The following is a 14247-nucleotide window of genomic DNA, read 5'->3' as shown; positions in this document are numbered from 1 at the left end:
AAGAGCCGCAGGTTGGTCGCCCCAGCCCCACACACTTTAACTAACTGTTATAGTAAAGGCTATCTGGTGCTTAAAATGAAATAGATTTTAATGTAAAATATCCTGGCATGGAAATTAAATGAAGTTTAACTTTAGATTAATTTTGCATTTGAGTTTTGATTTGGCATTGAACCGGTGGTGCTAATTTCTTTTTTAAAGTTTATTCCTCGGACTGTTAAAAGTGTACCTTTTTAGATGCGTTTGTCACCTCCCCTTGAAAACAGCAACACAAATGCACCTCCCTGGCTTGATTTTAGCTGCAAGGCAGATCTGGAAGCGGTGGTGTTAAAGAGGTGTGTGTTAAACAAACAACAAAACAAACAGCTGATTTTCTGTTCGGTTAAAGAAATGACAACATTTGAGCAAAGAAATTTACATGTTAAAGTACTTTTATCCCCCCACCCACCCACACACACACACACACACACACACGCACACACACGCCCTTATTTAAAAAGGTATATATAAACACATAAACAGAAACTGACTTACTTACTTATAAAGAGTTCGGGGATGGAGATATGTAGTTGTGTCTTTTATTCAACTATCATGCAATAAGTTGTGTGTAAACTAAGAATAAAATCTTAACTTACAGTTGTCTGGTAGTGTTTTGTCCTGCAAATATTTTCATGTTTCAGGACTAGACACAGACTGATCAAATATTTCCGGAGCTACCATTATCAGAAACTAATAGGGAAATGTATGTAGGAATGTTTGCGTAGATAACATCAGTACTAAGCCTGTTTTACGACTAATGTACCAGTAGTTTGGTACACAGTGCTGAGGGACAAGTATAATAAATCCTGACACTACACCTCAGTCAACATACACACTGTACATTGAAGCTGTTTATGAAGCAATTTGACTACAGATCAGGTTGGAATGTTTCATTTAAAACAGCAGTAGCATGAGCTAATTTGACAAGGGAGGTACAGTACAGCAAGTGCTACCTGTGGAAACTCATACTACATCAACAGAAAATCCAAGAAAGATGTTATGATACACCCAAGGATTTACATGTTGTCTTCAGGAAGTGAATAGCAGAACATCAGCGCTTAACACCAGAGATGAAAAATCAATTAGTGGAAGAGCAGACCGGAGTTCATTTAAGTCTCTCAAAGACATCACAGCAGTTCATCTCAAATCACACGCCTTTGTCAGGCCAAAAAAAAAAAAAAAAAAAAAAATTCCCAGATGTTTTGTTCTTTCAGTACGCAAAAGGAAATGGATACTTTTATTCAAAATGTTCAAATGCAAGATGTATATCTGCCCGTGAGGTTGGCCTGTGAAAACAAAAGTACTTGCTGAGGGAAACACTGGTGTTTGTGTCTGTGGCTTTATGAGAACCTCGGTACCTTTAACTGCACTTTCAAGTTTCTGGCACACATACTGGAAGCACCATATGCACAGCTGTCAATGTGTTCCTGAAAAAGGTCACAAACACGAATTCCCTTGCATTCACCATACTGAGGATTGTGATATTTGAAGATTTAAATGTTCTTTCCAGAGTACCTTTTTCAGGCTTCATGGCTGTGCCAGCAGCCAGTCTTACATGTACATATGTGCACGCATTTGAGGCAGTGTGGGTCTCTTTATCTCATTGGAATTAGACCCTTAGCTCTTGTTCTTATCACTCTGTCCTGTTTGCTCAGACCTTGCAATCTTCCACCTCTTAAATGTGGGTTTAAAAAAAAAGAGGATTAACCCATTAGCTCTCATCGTTTCTGCTTTATCCTCCATTCAGCCAACTCTTAAAGTTTCTGGCGTGGTGGCTCCACCCCTTCCCCACATGGTTCCCCTGCCACCTATCCCAGCAGGCCAGCCTCCCTTTAGCCAATTAAGGTGTTAAATGAGTCCTAAGGGTCTTATAGGTTCAGCTGCATTGTGAGGGATTGTCCTTTACATTTTATAAAGCTTTTTACGGCACTTCTACTCTTGTGTCCCCTCTGCCCTCTCCATGAGGTCAGAGGTCAGACGTCCTGAATGCCGGTTGGCGTTTCAGTGTATCGCTCAAAGAGGGGGGTAAACACAGTGGATGCTTCAGTGTGTGTCGCCCAGTTCAAGTCGTCTGTCTACCCTGCCATGAAATGCTAATCTAAACCTTTAAATGTAAAGTCAAGTGAAAATTTGAATGTGAGAGGAAGACAACATGACAGCACCTCACTGCCTGCAGTGTTGAGGTGGAGCAGCTACTGGCATCAGGACGGTGACACATTTAAGCAAAGTTAAATTGCTTTTTGCGGTGTTATTTATTTTCTAAGTGGTCTTCGCTTTAACTGAAACACCCTTTGGCAAAATTTCCATATGTCAGCCATCACAGCAGGATTTGAGTTTTGTCCTTTGATCTTTGGTAAACACCAGATGCTAAATAGTCATATTGATAGGGAGGCAGTTACGAACAAAAGGTCTGGAAACAAAATTGTCGGGGAAAGCTTCTGTTAGTCTGCTAATTGTTCTGTGGCCTTCACCCCAGCCACTCAGATATGGTAAATGTTACAGAGCGATGGAGAAAAACCACGAAGCAAGTAAATTGCTGTAATTTAGTTTGACTGGCAATAAAAGGACTATGCACAGAACATGAAACCTTTTTGCTCCATGGCCGTAGCAGTAACTTAAATCATTGGCATCATCACCATATATAATAGCTGGGTACCGTCCCAAGGGCTTGGCAATGTAAAGTATGGTGGGGATTTCCCACACCAACTTTTGTATAAAAGAGACCCAGCAATGGTTTTTTTTAGGGGGATTCATGGTTTATATATTGAATCCCTTATCACTTTTGTCAAGGTCTCGTTATTCTTAATATGCAAAATCGAAATACCAATGATGACGACGTCTAGCCAGTTTACACCATTGTTTTTACCCGAGCTCCATGTATAAATTGTCCAAAATGTAATTAAGAACTGCGCCAGAATGGCACCAGGTGATTGTACCAGGAGAATGAGTATTACCATGTGAAGAGTGAAAATTCTCAATGCCTGGGATCCACAGATATGAAATGCTGGCATTCACTCGTGATTATTGGGCGTAAGCATGAGGGGTCAGTTGGAGGGGTCCTGCTGTTGGTTAAAATGAAGTCTGTAGACTTGTGGTTTACATGACTGTAAACAATTAGACGAATGGATCAATGCCTGAGCCATTGTTACCGATCAGGCACCCACATTTGATTATCCTTCCTTTCAGGAGGACTTTTCTTCTTTGTCTTTTGCTCGTAGTCTTCTTTGCAGTGACACAGTACATATAGTACTGTATTTCCCTATATATGAAAAGCACCCATCCTTCTCCCCTTTTCAGGAAGCAAAGAGAATGTGCATAGTGTTGCAATGTAATTTGCACCATCTAGCGTGTGGGAAATTATGATGCCTATGATGAACTGTGGCATGAAACGAAGCAACCACTTCTGCTTCCCTCTGCACAGGAAGAGTCAACAAAATAGCTTTGTTGTAATCACTTCTGTCTTTGAAAATTACATACATGAGAGAGTGAGTATCAGGAGCAGTATTGTGTTTGCCTCAAACATGGCGTGAACACAGGATATTGTGCTCATTTGCACAGAGCTTCAGTGTGTGGCTACTTGACATGTTGAGTAATGGATATTGTAAATATTGTAGTGTGTGCGTACAAACATACAGGCTGCTCTGAAGTGAATTTGCCTAAGTCACTTAATGCAAAATAAAGGGATACTCCAGAGGTGCTACCAGTAGTTTTTGGTGTCAAGTCCGCTGTCACACTCACATGTTTCATTCTGTAGTTAAGTAGGAGAGAGACGAGTTGTCTCAGTCAAACCAGATACTGCTAGGTAAGATCTTTTAATCTTGCTTATACTGGCGCTCTTCTCCATCTGACAACTGCAGGCGTTCAGTTGTGCCTCTCTTGCCCTTAAAGAATGTAATGAATCAATATTGAATGTCTGTCGGCTGCCTCGCTGCATCTGCTTCATCAGTTGTCACTTCCTTCAACCTCTGATGAAACACAAGTTTCACAGCTCTTATTTCCTTGCGCAACATTTCTCGAACATGCAGCCATAGTATTGGGTGACTGAAATACTTTTCCTGTGCGTGCTGTGGTTCATTCTTGATTGTTTCTTGATAGAGTTCTGTTCATACCACATTTTGTTGCTTACGTTTTATTTAACACCTTCAAGACTCTTTGCTGTAGCAGCAGAACTTTGTGCTCTTGAAGTATGTTTTGCAGCTCAGGCGTTTGGCCGGTTGAGCTTCAGGGTATCAACTGTATGCTGACTGTTGCTGAGTGGGTGTTTAGTTAAGACTGAGGGCATTTGTCTGCTTGCTTTTATTCAAACTGTTTTATTGTACCGCAGCCAGTCTGTGTCGTCCCTATGCATTACGACTGTTGCTACTTGCTCTCTGCAGACATTCAAAATGTAGTAGTAGTTACAGGTTTTCTTTAAGGAATAATATGAAGGATATGTTTGCTGTTTGTAAAAAACACCAGTAAATGATTCTGGAGAAAGCTGATTGTTGAGTCTTGTTCCCAGGTCTTCAGATAGCCACCGATATCTCTTTCAGAATCACTGATACCCAGACATGTCCCTAACACAGAGAAATGCTAGGAAAATGAGACGATGCTGACAGAGTGCAGAGTCTCTGCAGATAACATCGCAGTGATTATTTTCAGAAAAATAGTATACATTTATGTTTCCTACATTGTAGATCATTGTTGCTTTGTATGCACAGATCTGTTCTTCCACCTACGTGTATGTCTTTGGTCAGCTTTGTTGTCCTTGTTTTTAGCTGTAGGTCTATTTCTGTCTTCCTGTAAATTGTTCTGTATGTAAGTACATTGAGAACAACTAAAAACTACAGTCTAAAGTACTTAAATGTGTCCACAAAGCTGACTCTGATTCTCATCTCCCAGGTGTACACAAGTCCGTTATTAGTTTCGGTTTGGTTCTCATGTTGTTGCACCAGCTGACTGAGAAACACACAACTCTTAGCTGAAACGTCCAGTCCAGACCAAATTAACCACGATGTTTCTGGGTGTTGCCTCTCTCATCATGCACTCATGACCGTTCAGACAGAAGCTATGGAAAACAGTGCATTCTCCTGTGAATGGAAGCAGCACTTGATTTCACTTCCCAGTCTTTGCTGTGACCTCGGACCTTATGTATATATGCTGTATGCTGCATTTTGTGTCAGAGTGTGTCTACACCCAAATTACACTACTATACCCATGAAATGCTGCTGTGATTTTTTTTTCAGAGCCACATGAGCCACATGCAGGAGAAAAATAACCCTGCCTAGAAAAAAATGATCCCGTCTGGTTACATCCTCAATGCAGCGTGATGATCAGGATATATATATGTGTGTGTGTGTGTGTATATATTTCAGACAGGTTAGCAGGCCTGAATGTATGTAGCAGTAACTGTTGACTTCATTTTGCTGCTTTTTCAAAAACAATTTATTGAAACCTTATCCATTTTTTCATTGTTTCACAACCCTAATAATGCTTCCATTCAGGCTTTTTGCACTCTGACTGTCATTTTTTTTTTTTTTTAACTTTTTGTATGGATTTGGTCAGTTGTGATCATGGCAAACATCAATGCAAGAGACAAAAGAAAAGACACATTTCTCTAAAGTTTCTGTTAAGTAAGATATGTGAAATTGCAACAAAGGACTGTTTTCACACCATCACTGCTTAGATGTTGCCGAATATTGGCGCAAAGTGTGGTTTTAATAGTGACACAAATTGATCTGTAACTCAACAACAACATTCATGCTTTCATTCAGCGTGTACTCACTGCAGAAGTGGAATTCAAAACCTGTAGTTTCTGAAAGTACAAGCTCAGGGTAGGTGGTGGTTACAGGAGCTTGTTCATGTATTAGTCACCGTAGCTGAATGAGTGGTGGCGTACAGTCACCGCTGCCTCTTGTCATGACTCGTACTTCAGCACGTCCAGCACCTGCACTTGAAATTTATTTCCCCACGTGCTGTTGACTTGCTGTGCTGCCCTTATCTCTGTCTGACTGATCTGAGCCACAGTTGCCTCAAACCCAGACTTCTTAACATTTTTAGCACATTCCGAGTAGACGGAAAGTGGGCAACGTCGGCCGTTACCCTCCGTTTGGTGTAAGTATGGGGTAAGGGTGGCACCCCTACTGTGTTTTTTCAGTTCACAATCGTGAGCAGACATTATTGATACCAGAATGACGAAGCTTGTCGCTTATAACAGAGACTGCTTTGCATACCTGAGCACTTTTGGGAACAGGTATGTAGGAGAAGCATCACCGCCCACAGAAGTTGCACAAAAAAACTCCCCACTGTGCCTCTTACTTGAAATAAAGCATTTTAATGAGGGGGGAAAAACACACCAGTCATACCTGTGCAAAGTCACACCTCTGAATATGAAGTGCATTGGTTTTAAACCAATTTCAGACAGTGCTGACTGACATAGCTCATTTGTGGTGGTGGGTTGAAATTCAGCTCGGCTCTAAGCCAACCAGGTGAAGAAAGTGACGGTTCTTCCTGTGATTTCACTTCCTCTTGCTGTGACTGAAACATTTTGTCCTGTGTGTTCAGCTTGTCTGGTCTGCTTGTGTGAGTAGTTCTGCACATGTTGCACAACAGACTCATGAGCTCAGTGACATTCATACCTGTCTTGTGTCTGGAATTGGACATTTTCTTAACTTTGTGATTAGCTCTGTAGTAATTGCTGTTTTTTGTTTGTTTGTTTGTTTTTGTTGCCGTAACTCCAGTTTTACAAAATGTCATACACTTAAAGGTAAAAATCATTAAGTTCCTGAAATAAGACTACTATTTGCCGTGTCATCCATTAACATTGTTTATCTTTTTAACTCTTACTATAATAATATTACAAAACAGGCAAACAAAGGCGATGCAATAGCAAAAACAAAATTACAACACAAACACAATAGCACTGTGGTTTTTGATTTATCAGAATGGTATTAAATCAGAGGAGAGGATGTCCACTTTAGTGAAAGGCCAATGAATGGAAGGTTGAGTTTTAAAATAATGGCATGTTTGACTGATCTGAAGCTTTGGGGAAAGTTGTTTAATTGTTGTGGAGCTTCATCACAACAGAAAAGCTTTTGTCCTTCACGTGAAGTTAGACAGTGGGGAAGTAGCAGTCTGACACTTTTTTTCTTTTTCCCTCAGGTCTTTGTAGTCTGTGAACACACTCCTGCCTTCGCACCCACGACTTGTGCCTCACTGATCACTGTCAGCTCTGCTGTCAGCTTTGGTTTCCCTGCCCAACTGAAGGAAAAAACATTGAGACAAGAGAGAGGCTTCTGTCTCCAGTCCTGCAGCTGACCACTGACTGCATGTCTCAGGGCTCTGATCGACCCCCCTCCTCCTCTTCCTCCTTTTCCTCCTCCTCCTCCTTACACATCTCATCAAGAACCCACAGAACCATAACCGCCAAACCTTCATCCGGCTGCTGACCGCTTCAGTACAGGCACGGTTGGCATTTGCTCTGCCCGGGCAGAACGATCGAGCATCATCCCCCCAGATTCAGCCCCTGACTGGTGCTCCTTCAGAGGGGGAGGGAGGGGAAGGAAGGCAGCTGAACGTCGTGCCGCTTTCTCTGGAGATGAAGCTGCAGGCTGTCATGGAGAACCTGCACAGGCAGCAGAGAGCCAAGTTGCTGATGGAGCAGCAGCTACAGCAGCAAGCTGCCGCCCAAAACACTCAGATCCGCACAGGTGGAGGAGGAGGAGATGAGCCCATGGGGAGCCCGGCCCCTGAGACAGAGCAGGCCCAGATGGCAGCGCTAGCGGCCATGCGTGCTGTGGCGGCCGGGCTGCAGAGGGTGTCAGACAGCCCCATGTCAGAGCGTAGCAGCGGCGGCGAGGATGAAGGTGATGATGACAATGATGAAGGGGAGGAGCATTACAAGGATATGATGGGGTCAGATGAGGAGGAGCAGATGTAAGTACTGAATATCTTTGGTCAAGCAGCCTTAAAAACATTTAATCAGTGGCAGTGGTGGTCTTCATTGGAGCTCATCTTTTAAGTAACTTTCTGTTTTTTTAATACAACACAGCAAACAGAAATGGGACGAAGAAGACTTTGAAGGTGAGATGGAAGAAGATTTTGACGACGACTTGGCAGATGAGAGTCTGCCGACGGGCCATGATGCAGTGGCTCCTGGGAAGGGAATCCTCCTGTTGCCCCACCGTCAACTCCACCCCCACTCCCAGCTGCTGAAGGCCCGTCCCAGTGTCGACCAGGAGCCTCGCGTAGCCATCCTGCCTCCACATGCTACACACAGCCATCTGGGTGGGCAGGACCATGGAGAATGGACCTATGAGGAGCAATTCAGACAGGTGGGATGTCTTAATATTAATACCTCCTGTCACCAAATTGAATGGGGTACATTTACATGTAATTAAATGTTGCTACTGGAGATTCAGTTACGTCAAAGTCCACAGGTTTGGAGAACCCCCAAGCTATCCTAAAGTTAGCTGCTGCTTGCACTCTGAGGATGATGGTAGTTGACTAGTGACTCACATATGGCCTACACACCCCTCAAACCATGTCACTTTCCGAGCTGCACATGAAGTAATCCGACCAGGGTGGGATATTAACACCAGTCACTGGCCAAATGTCGATAAAACCCTGAGCTTAGGCTTTTCAGTTTGTCTTTGCCACCTGACAAGCAGGCCTGTTTAAAGTTTAGATCTAAATAATCCGTTATAGTGCCCACTGAGATTTCACTTTTGCTAACTAAAGTGGCACAAATAGGACTGCGACCTCAGGAAGAGAAGCTGTGGGCAGCGCGAGAGGTGGGGGTGTGTAAGGGTGCAGTTTAACAGCTTTACCACGCTGGCGTTTACTGTAAACATTCTAGTGGGCTGGATATTATGAGGGAGGCCCTGGTGGAATAAGACGGGCTGTTTACATGAAGAGATTTAAGTCTGTCAGCAGCTAAGTTTAGATGGAGGGCTGCTATTGAGAGACTGACTTGGGAACGATGTGAAATCCTCTCATCTTTCACTGCTGATGATAAAAACTGAATTGCTCGTTTAATACTTATGATACAAAGTGATTATATCTTAAAATGTACATTGTCGGTCACTCAGTCAGCAGGTTACAATGTCACCCGCTAACAGTTTGAAATCAGGAGAAAAGACTCCATTTGAGAAAACTGGATCATTACAGTAAGCTTTTCTTCTAAAGAAATACGATACAAGCCTCAACTGACCAAGTTACTTCACTGGTTAAGAATTCCACTGCACTGTAAAGACTGTAATAATTTCTGTTTGTTAAATGTAAGGCAGGAACATCAAGCAGCATTTTAATATCCTTTAGTTAATCTCATAATCAGTGAAACCCTTTGAATTTACACCTGCTTTTCTGTAAAAACTAAAAAAACTGTTTACTGGGATTTAAGTGCGGCATCTGCCCAGCAACCATTTTAATGCAAACGCAGCGTATATGACATAATGGAAGCCATTACTGAATTGCAAACACGCTCATGGCCTGTACCAGTATTTCAAACCATAAAACGGGTTTGACGCTGTGAGCAGCAGCTTGTCTTTTGTCTGACTAGAGATTGCTAAGCTCTTACAGAAGAGTAAACTGGATTGAGAATTGTTTTTGAGAAATTTGTATTGACGCTTTTCTGTATGTTGGAGGTAAATTAACTTCCATACATCTCACCCTGTCTGCATATGCTTCATCTCTACACCTAACCACAGATTCTGTAATTTAAGGCCTATTTCTCTAATTACAGAGTGCATGGAATAAAACTCCCCTAAAACCTATACTCTGCTTCTCTAAATAGTCCACCCCTCCCTCCATAGAGCTTTTGTGCAAATGACTTAAATTGATACTCTCAGCAGTTGGTGGTTTTCTAACATCAGGTAGGATACACAGTGCATTTTTATCATGACATGTCAGTCAGTCACCGACGGTTACATAATCAAGACAACCAGTATCTTGGCTGTTAAGATAGTGTTACCCAATCCATTGTTGATTAAAACATATGTCACGCCTATATAACGTCAAACGTACTATGGAGACAAAGCTGCAGTCTGTCATTTAAAACCCTTTTTAACATAATGCGACAATGCAACAAAAATCTCATCCCACCCCATCAATGTCCTTACTCCTGTGACTTAATAATATCGTGAATCCAGGATTTTAGTCTTGCATTATTCACACAGGACTAATTTTGACCTTGGATGATTATGGTGATTAGTAATAATTGCAGTTTTGGCCTGTCATTATAATCTCCTGTGAACATGCTGTGTCTGCAGTGTGTAAAGCAAAAATGACAGACCTGTTGTGGTGAAGACAGTCTGTCCCCTGATAATTCTAACCCCATGCAAATCAAACTCAGTGATTTCAGTCTTAATTTATATTTGGTGTGTGACATTTTTCATCTGCTTCTTCTTTTCGCTCTGAAACAGTCATTTGTGGTTTCTTCTTGTCAAGTAAAAACAAGACAATACTATAGGCAACAGTTTTCAATGCACATGTCAAATCCAGCTTCCATGTTCGATTTGCTCAATCCGGAGGTTAAGTAAAATTGTATTGTAAAATGATGAAATTATATTGTAATATGTGTAATAAAGGTTTGTGGTGAGTCATGTAACCCCCAAGCAAAATGTCATAACTTGCCAGGACTGCACGCAAACAGATGTACCACTGTAAATTTGTACAGGTGATTAAAGCGTCACCAGAAATTTTGATATGATCCAGATTTCAAAGACAAAAAGACCTCACCCTAAAACCTCTGTCACCAAATAACACAAAGAGCCATAGCCGGTGCTTTATGTAGACCATTGCAATACATGACAGGCTCTCAGACTAAAAGAGACTTTTGAGGCTTTGACTGAAGATGGCCAAACATGTGGTGCTTGTCCACACTGTGCAAAACAAAGGAATAAGGCCACACTACGCAAGGCCTTTCTGCAAATATTCTTTAAAATGTTGTGCGCCCTATTTTAAGTGCAGTGCAAAAATACATCATTTTGATTAAACAGCAGATTACACTCAGTGGTTGGCATTTAATAACTGGATATAGCCTCAGTGTTCGACTGTAGGTGAGCTGCGCCTTTCAGTTCTCATTTTGTATTTTAAAATTAAGATGCACAAAGAAAAACAAATGTTGAAAAGAGCACACAGATGTTGTAGTTAGTTATTGTTAAATTTAGCCTCCCACCCCTGTGAGAAACTGTACACATAGTATTTACTCAGCCTACACACTATGGAATGAAGACACTATGGAATGCAATAAAAGTTTCTTCGCTGGGAATCACTAGAGAAAAGTCATTGTCTGATTGTGTGACACAAATTGTGGTTCTCATCTTGAGCAGCATTATGAAGGCCTGTAGCTTTCGTGTGTTCTTGACTGATATTGTGTGCAGGTTGAGTGTTTTTGAAGGCGCGGGGTGGGGAGGAAGGGGTTAAGGCTATACAGTTTATTTTGGGCAGGTGGGTGGAGGCTGTTGGAATGTGCCTGAGGGAGGGTGATAATGTGGCCACGAGGAACCCCAGATCCTCAGCAGAAACCTGGCGTGCCTCTATCAGTCTGCAGCAGCCTTTCTTTATTTCATTGATGTCCTATTGTAGCCCCTAACATATATAATGTCTCTGTGGGTTCTCAACTGCAATTGTTCCTAACCTGTTCCAAAGTAAAGCTTAAGGAGAACATTGAAGAAACCTTATGTATTAAATGGATTATAATTTCATAACAGGCTGACAACATGTCCACTGCTAATGAAGTGAATCCACTTTAAGTAGACCAGTAAAATAAATAGTCAGTCCAGTAAAATGAGTCCAATAAAGGCCTTAAATAAATTGAACAAAAGACCTTTGCACCTATCTGTGTCCAAGGGGCCGTGTAAGTGAGAAAACACACACAGAAATCCCTCTTTAAGGTGAGGCTGCACCAGGCTGTGTGTGGCTAAGATATATCAGCTAACCTGCATTCCTGTTGGATCACCCAGCCACCTTCGTCTCTCCACACTCTCAGCTGAAAGGTCAGACTAAATCAAGCCTGGAGGTGCTGTCTGTTGGGATGCCTGATTACACTGTGGTTTTAAGTGAATTAATCAAAATATTCAAGGCAATTTGCCAGCACAGCAGTGTCATATCTGTCTGTGGCAGAGTGCAGCAGAATTAAATAAAGCACAGGGATTTGTGCAGATATCAAATTATGCCAGCATCGTTGGATTATTTTGTAATTGAAACTGATTTGCTTTGCTGGTGGAGTGCCATTTCCACTGAGTTATTTCAGTGATACCAATGCAACCCTCCCCCGTACATCTGTACCTTTAAATATCCATATCAATATCAATATCACCCTGTGCTTCTGGCAAACTTTTACACTCCTTTAAAGTTAATAGTACATCCTGCAGCCAGTAGGCTGGCTTAGATCTCTGCCAATCAGCTAATAGCCAAATGCTTTAAATGTTTGGAGGGAAATATATTTTTACATTCCCAGTGGTATCTCGCCATGCAGCTCCTGAAAAAAATATCATAGGCACAATTTCTTTAGTAGATTATGCAGAGTAATGAAGATGTTATTTTGGGAAAATTGCTTTTCTTTTTTGTAATCTTCAATGCTTTGAGCACCTCAAACAAAACACATTCACTGTTGATGTATTTATGCAGCAAAGAAACACTATAACTACCTGCAATGGTAAAAAAAATAAATAAATAAAATTACACTCATTAAACAACAGAATATATAGATATTTTTAATTAAAAATGACTCTTTGGAGAAGATGTTTTTGACATTGACAATTTGACACCACTCATGAAATAGATAATAGCTGGAAATTAGTGTTGTTATGGTTGTTAACTTTGATTAATTATTCAAAATTCTCAACAGACTTCTAATACACACGGTATTTCAGCAGTATTAAGAAGCATTATTATTTGTATTGTCTTCATCTTGATAAGAACTAAAAATCTACCTTAGCTACATTTGCTACATTTGCTACTTTTGCTACATTTGCTACATTAGCTGCATATGCTACATTTGCTACATACATTGACGTTGTTTTTTGTCCAGGTAGCTAATAGCTATCGAATTCAAACTTTCTGGTTAGCTGCTGGCCTTCCAACATTTTGAATTAGTGAGAAAAGCCATGACAAATGTTGTTGTTCACTTCATTTTTCCTTAATTTAAATTTTTGCAGTCCTCATGTCTGTTAGCTGATCTGTCCTCCAAAGACATTGTAGCGCTTTGTCTCCAGAGTAGGTTTTTTATCCACAAACTATTTGTGGATTTACAGTTGCAATTTGGCTTCATTCCTGTGCAGTCTCTTCAGTGTTATGGCACACATTCATATAACTGCCGTGCCCCTCGCCACTGTCCCCTTTATCAACAACATCCTCTTCAGGGCAGCATTCGTCCAGAGGCCATGTAGAGCCTTTGAAGTCTCCTCTCCCGTGTCTCTGTCTGTGTTAAACACCAGCAGCTGGGCAGATGGAGCCCAGATGGACAGTAAAGTAGGGATGTCTTTAAAAATTCATGGCACTCACCATGATCAGGGCGAATGGAGGGGAGTTGGCATTAAACATTAAATGGCTCACACACACACAAACACTCATTGGGAGTGGGGGGAGGGAGTTGTTAGTGACTACAGGAAGCGTAGCTCGAATGAGAGCCAATTGGGAGCGACACTTATTGGGATTGCCCATCAGGTTTCTGCTGATACAGCTGTCTGATAAGTGCTTGTTGGGTTTATATTCCTCTGTAGTTTCATCTAGGCCTTTTGATCTGTCTTTGTGTTGTATGAATAGGCCCGACCACGTTGTTTTTCCATTTCATACCGAGTTATGCATTTTCACAGCTGTTGATTTGTTTTGTTAAAAAGCACAGCAAAGGCAAAATCTTCTGAAAGCTGCCTTGAATTTTGAAGTGAAAAGAGCCTCACAGAATGAGTAATTTATATTCCATTTAACTGAACCCATTACCCTTCTAAGATTAACTGTTAATGAATAACTAATGTCAGACTATGTGTAATAATTACTTAAGCGACATCTTTCTCACTCTACTCTTTTTTTTAATGCATAAATTTAACTCATTATTTCTGAATACATTAACATCAGAGCAACAAACTATTTGAATTTATGTAAAGTTCATCATGGGAAGTCGGTTTAACTTAACTGGAGTCTGCACGGGCTGAATTAATCTGCACAGGGGAGTTTTTATTTCATTTACTATGCCCTCCTCTGTGTGCAGTGATCTGTGTTTAACAAAAAGAA

General features: G+C 41.2%; 1 protein-coding gene across 2 annotated transcripts in view; it reads left to right on the top strand.

Moving 5' to 3' along the window:
- Positions 1-14247, top strand: part of arid3a (AT rich interactive domain 3A (BRIGHT-like)) — a 40296-nt gene that overhangs the window by 7752 nt on the left and 18297 nt on the right. For both annotated transcript variants that reach the window (XM_046390845.1, XM_046390844.1), the window contains exons 2-3: positions 7177-7950; positions 8066-8348. In XM_046390845.1, coding sequence (XP_046246801.1) covers positions 7613-7950; positions 8066-8348 — 621 coding nt within the window. In that variant the 5' untranslated portion in view covers positions 7177-7612. The remainder of the gene's footprint in view (positions 1-7176; positions 7951-8065; positions 8349-14247) is intronic.

This window comes from Scatophagus argus, chromosome 6, assembly GCF_020382885.2.
Source record: "Scatophagus argus isolate fScaArg1 chromosome 6, fScaArg1.pri, whole genome shotgun sequence".
Lineage (NCBI taxonomy): Eukaryota > Metazoa > Chordata > Actinopteri > Scatophagidae > Scatophagus > Scatophagus argus.
The sequence above is the reverse complement of the archived record's forward strand: the minus strand, read 5'-3'. Positions and strand labels throughout refer to the sequence as shown.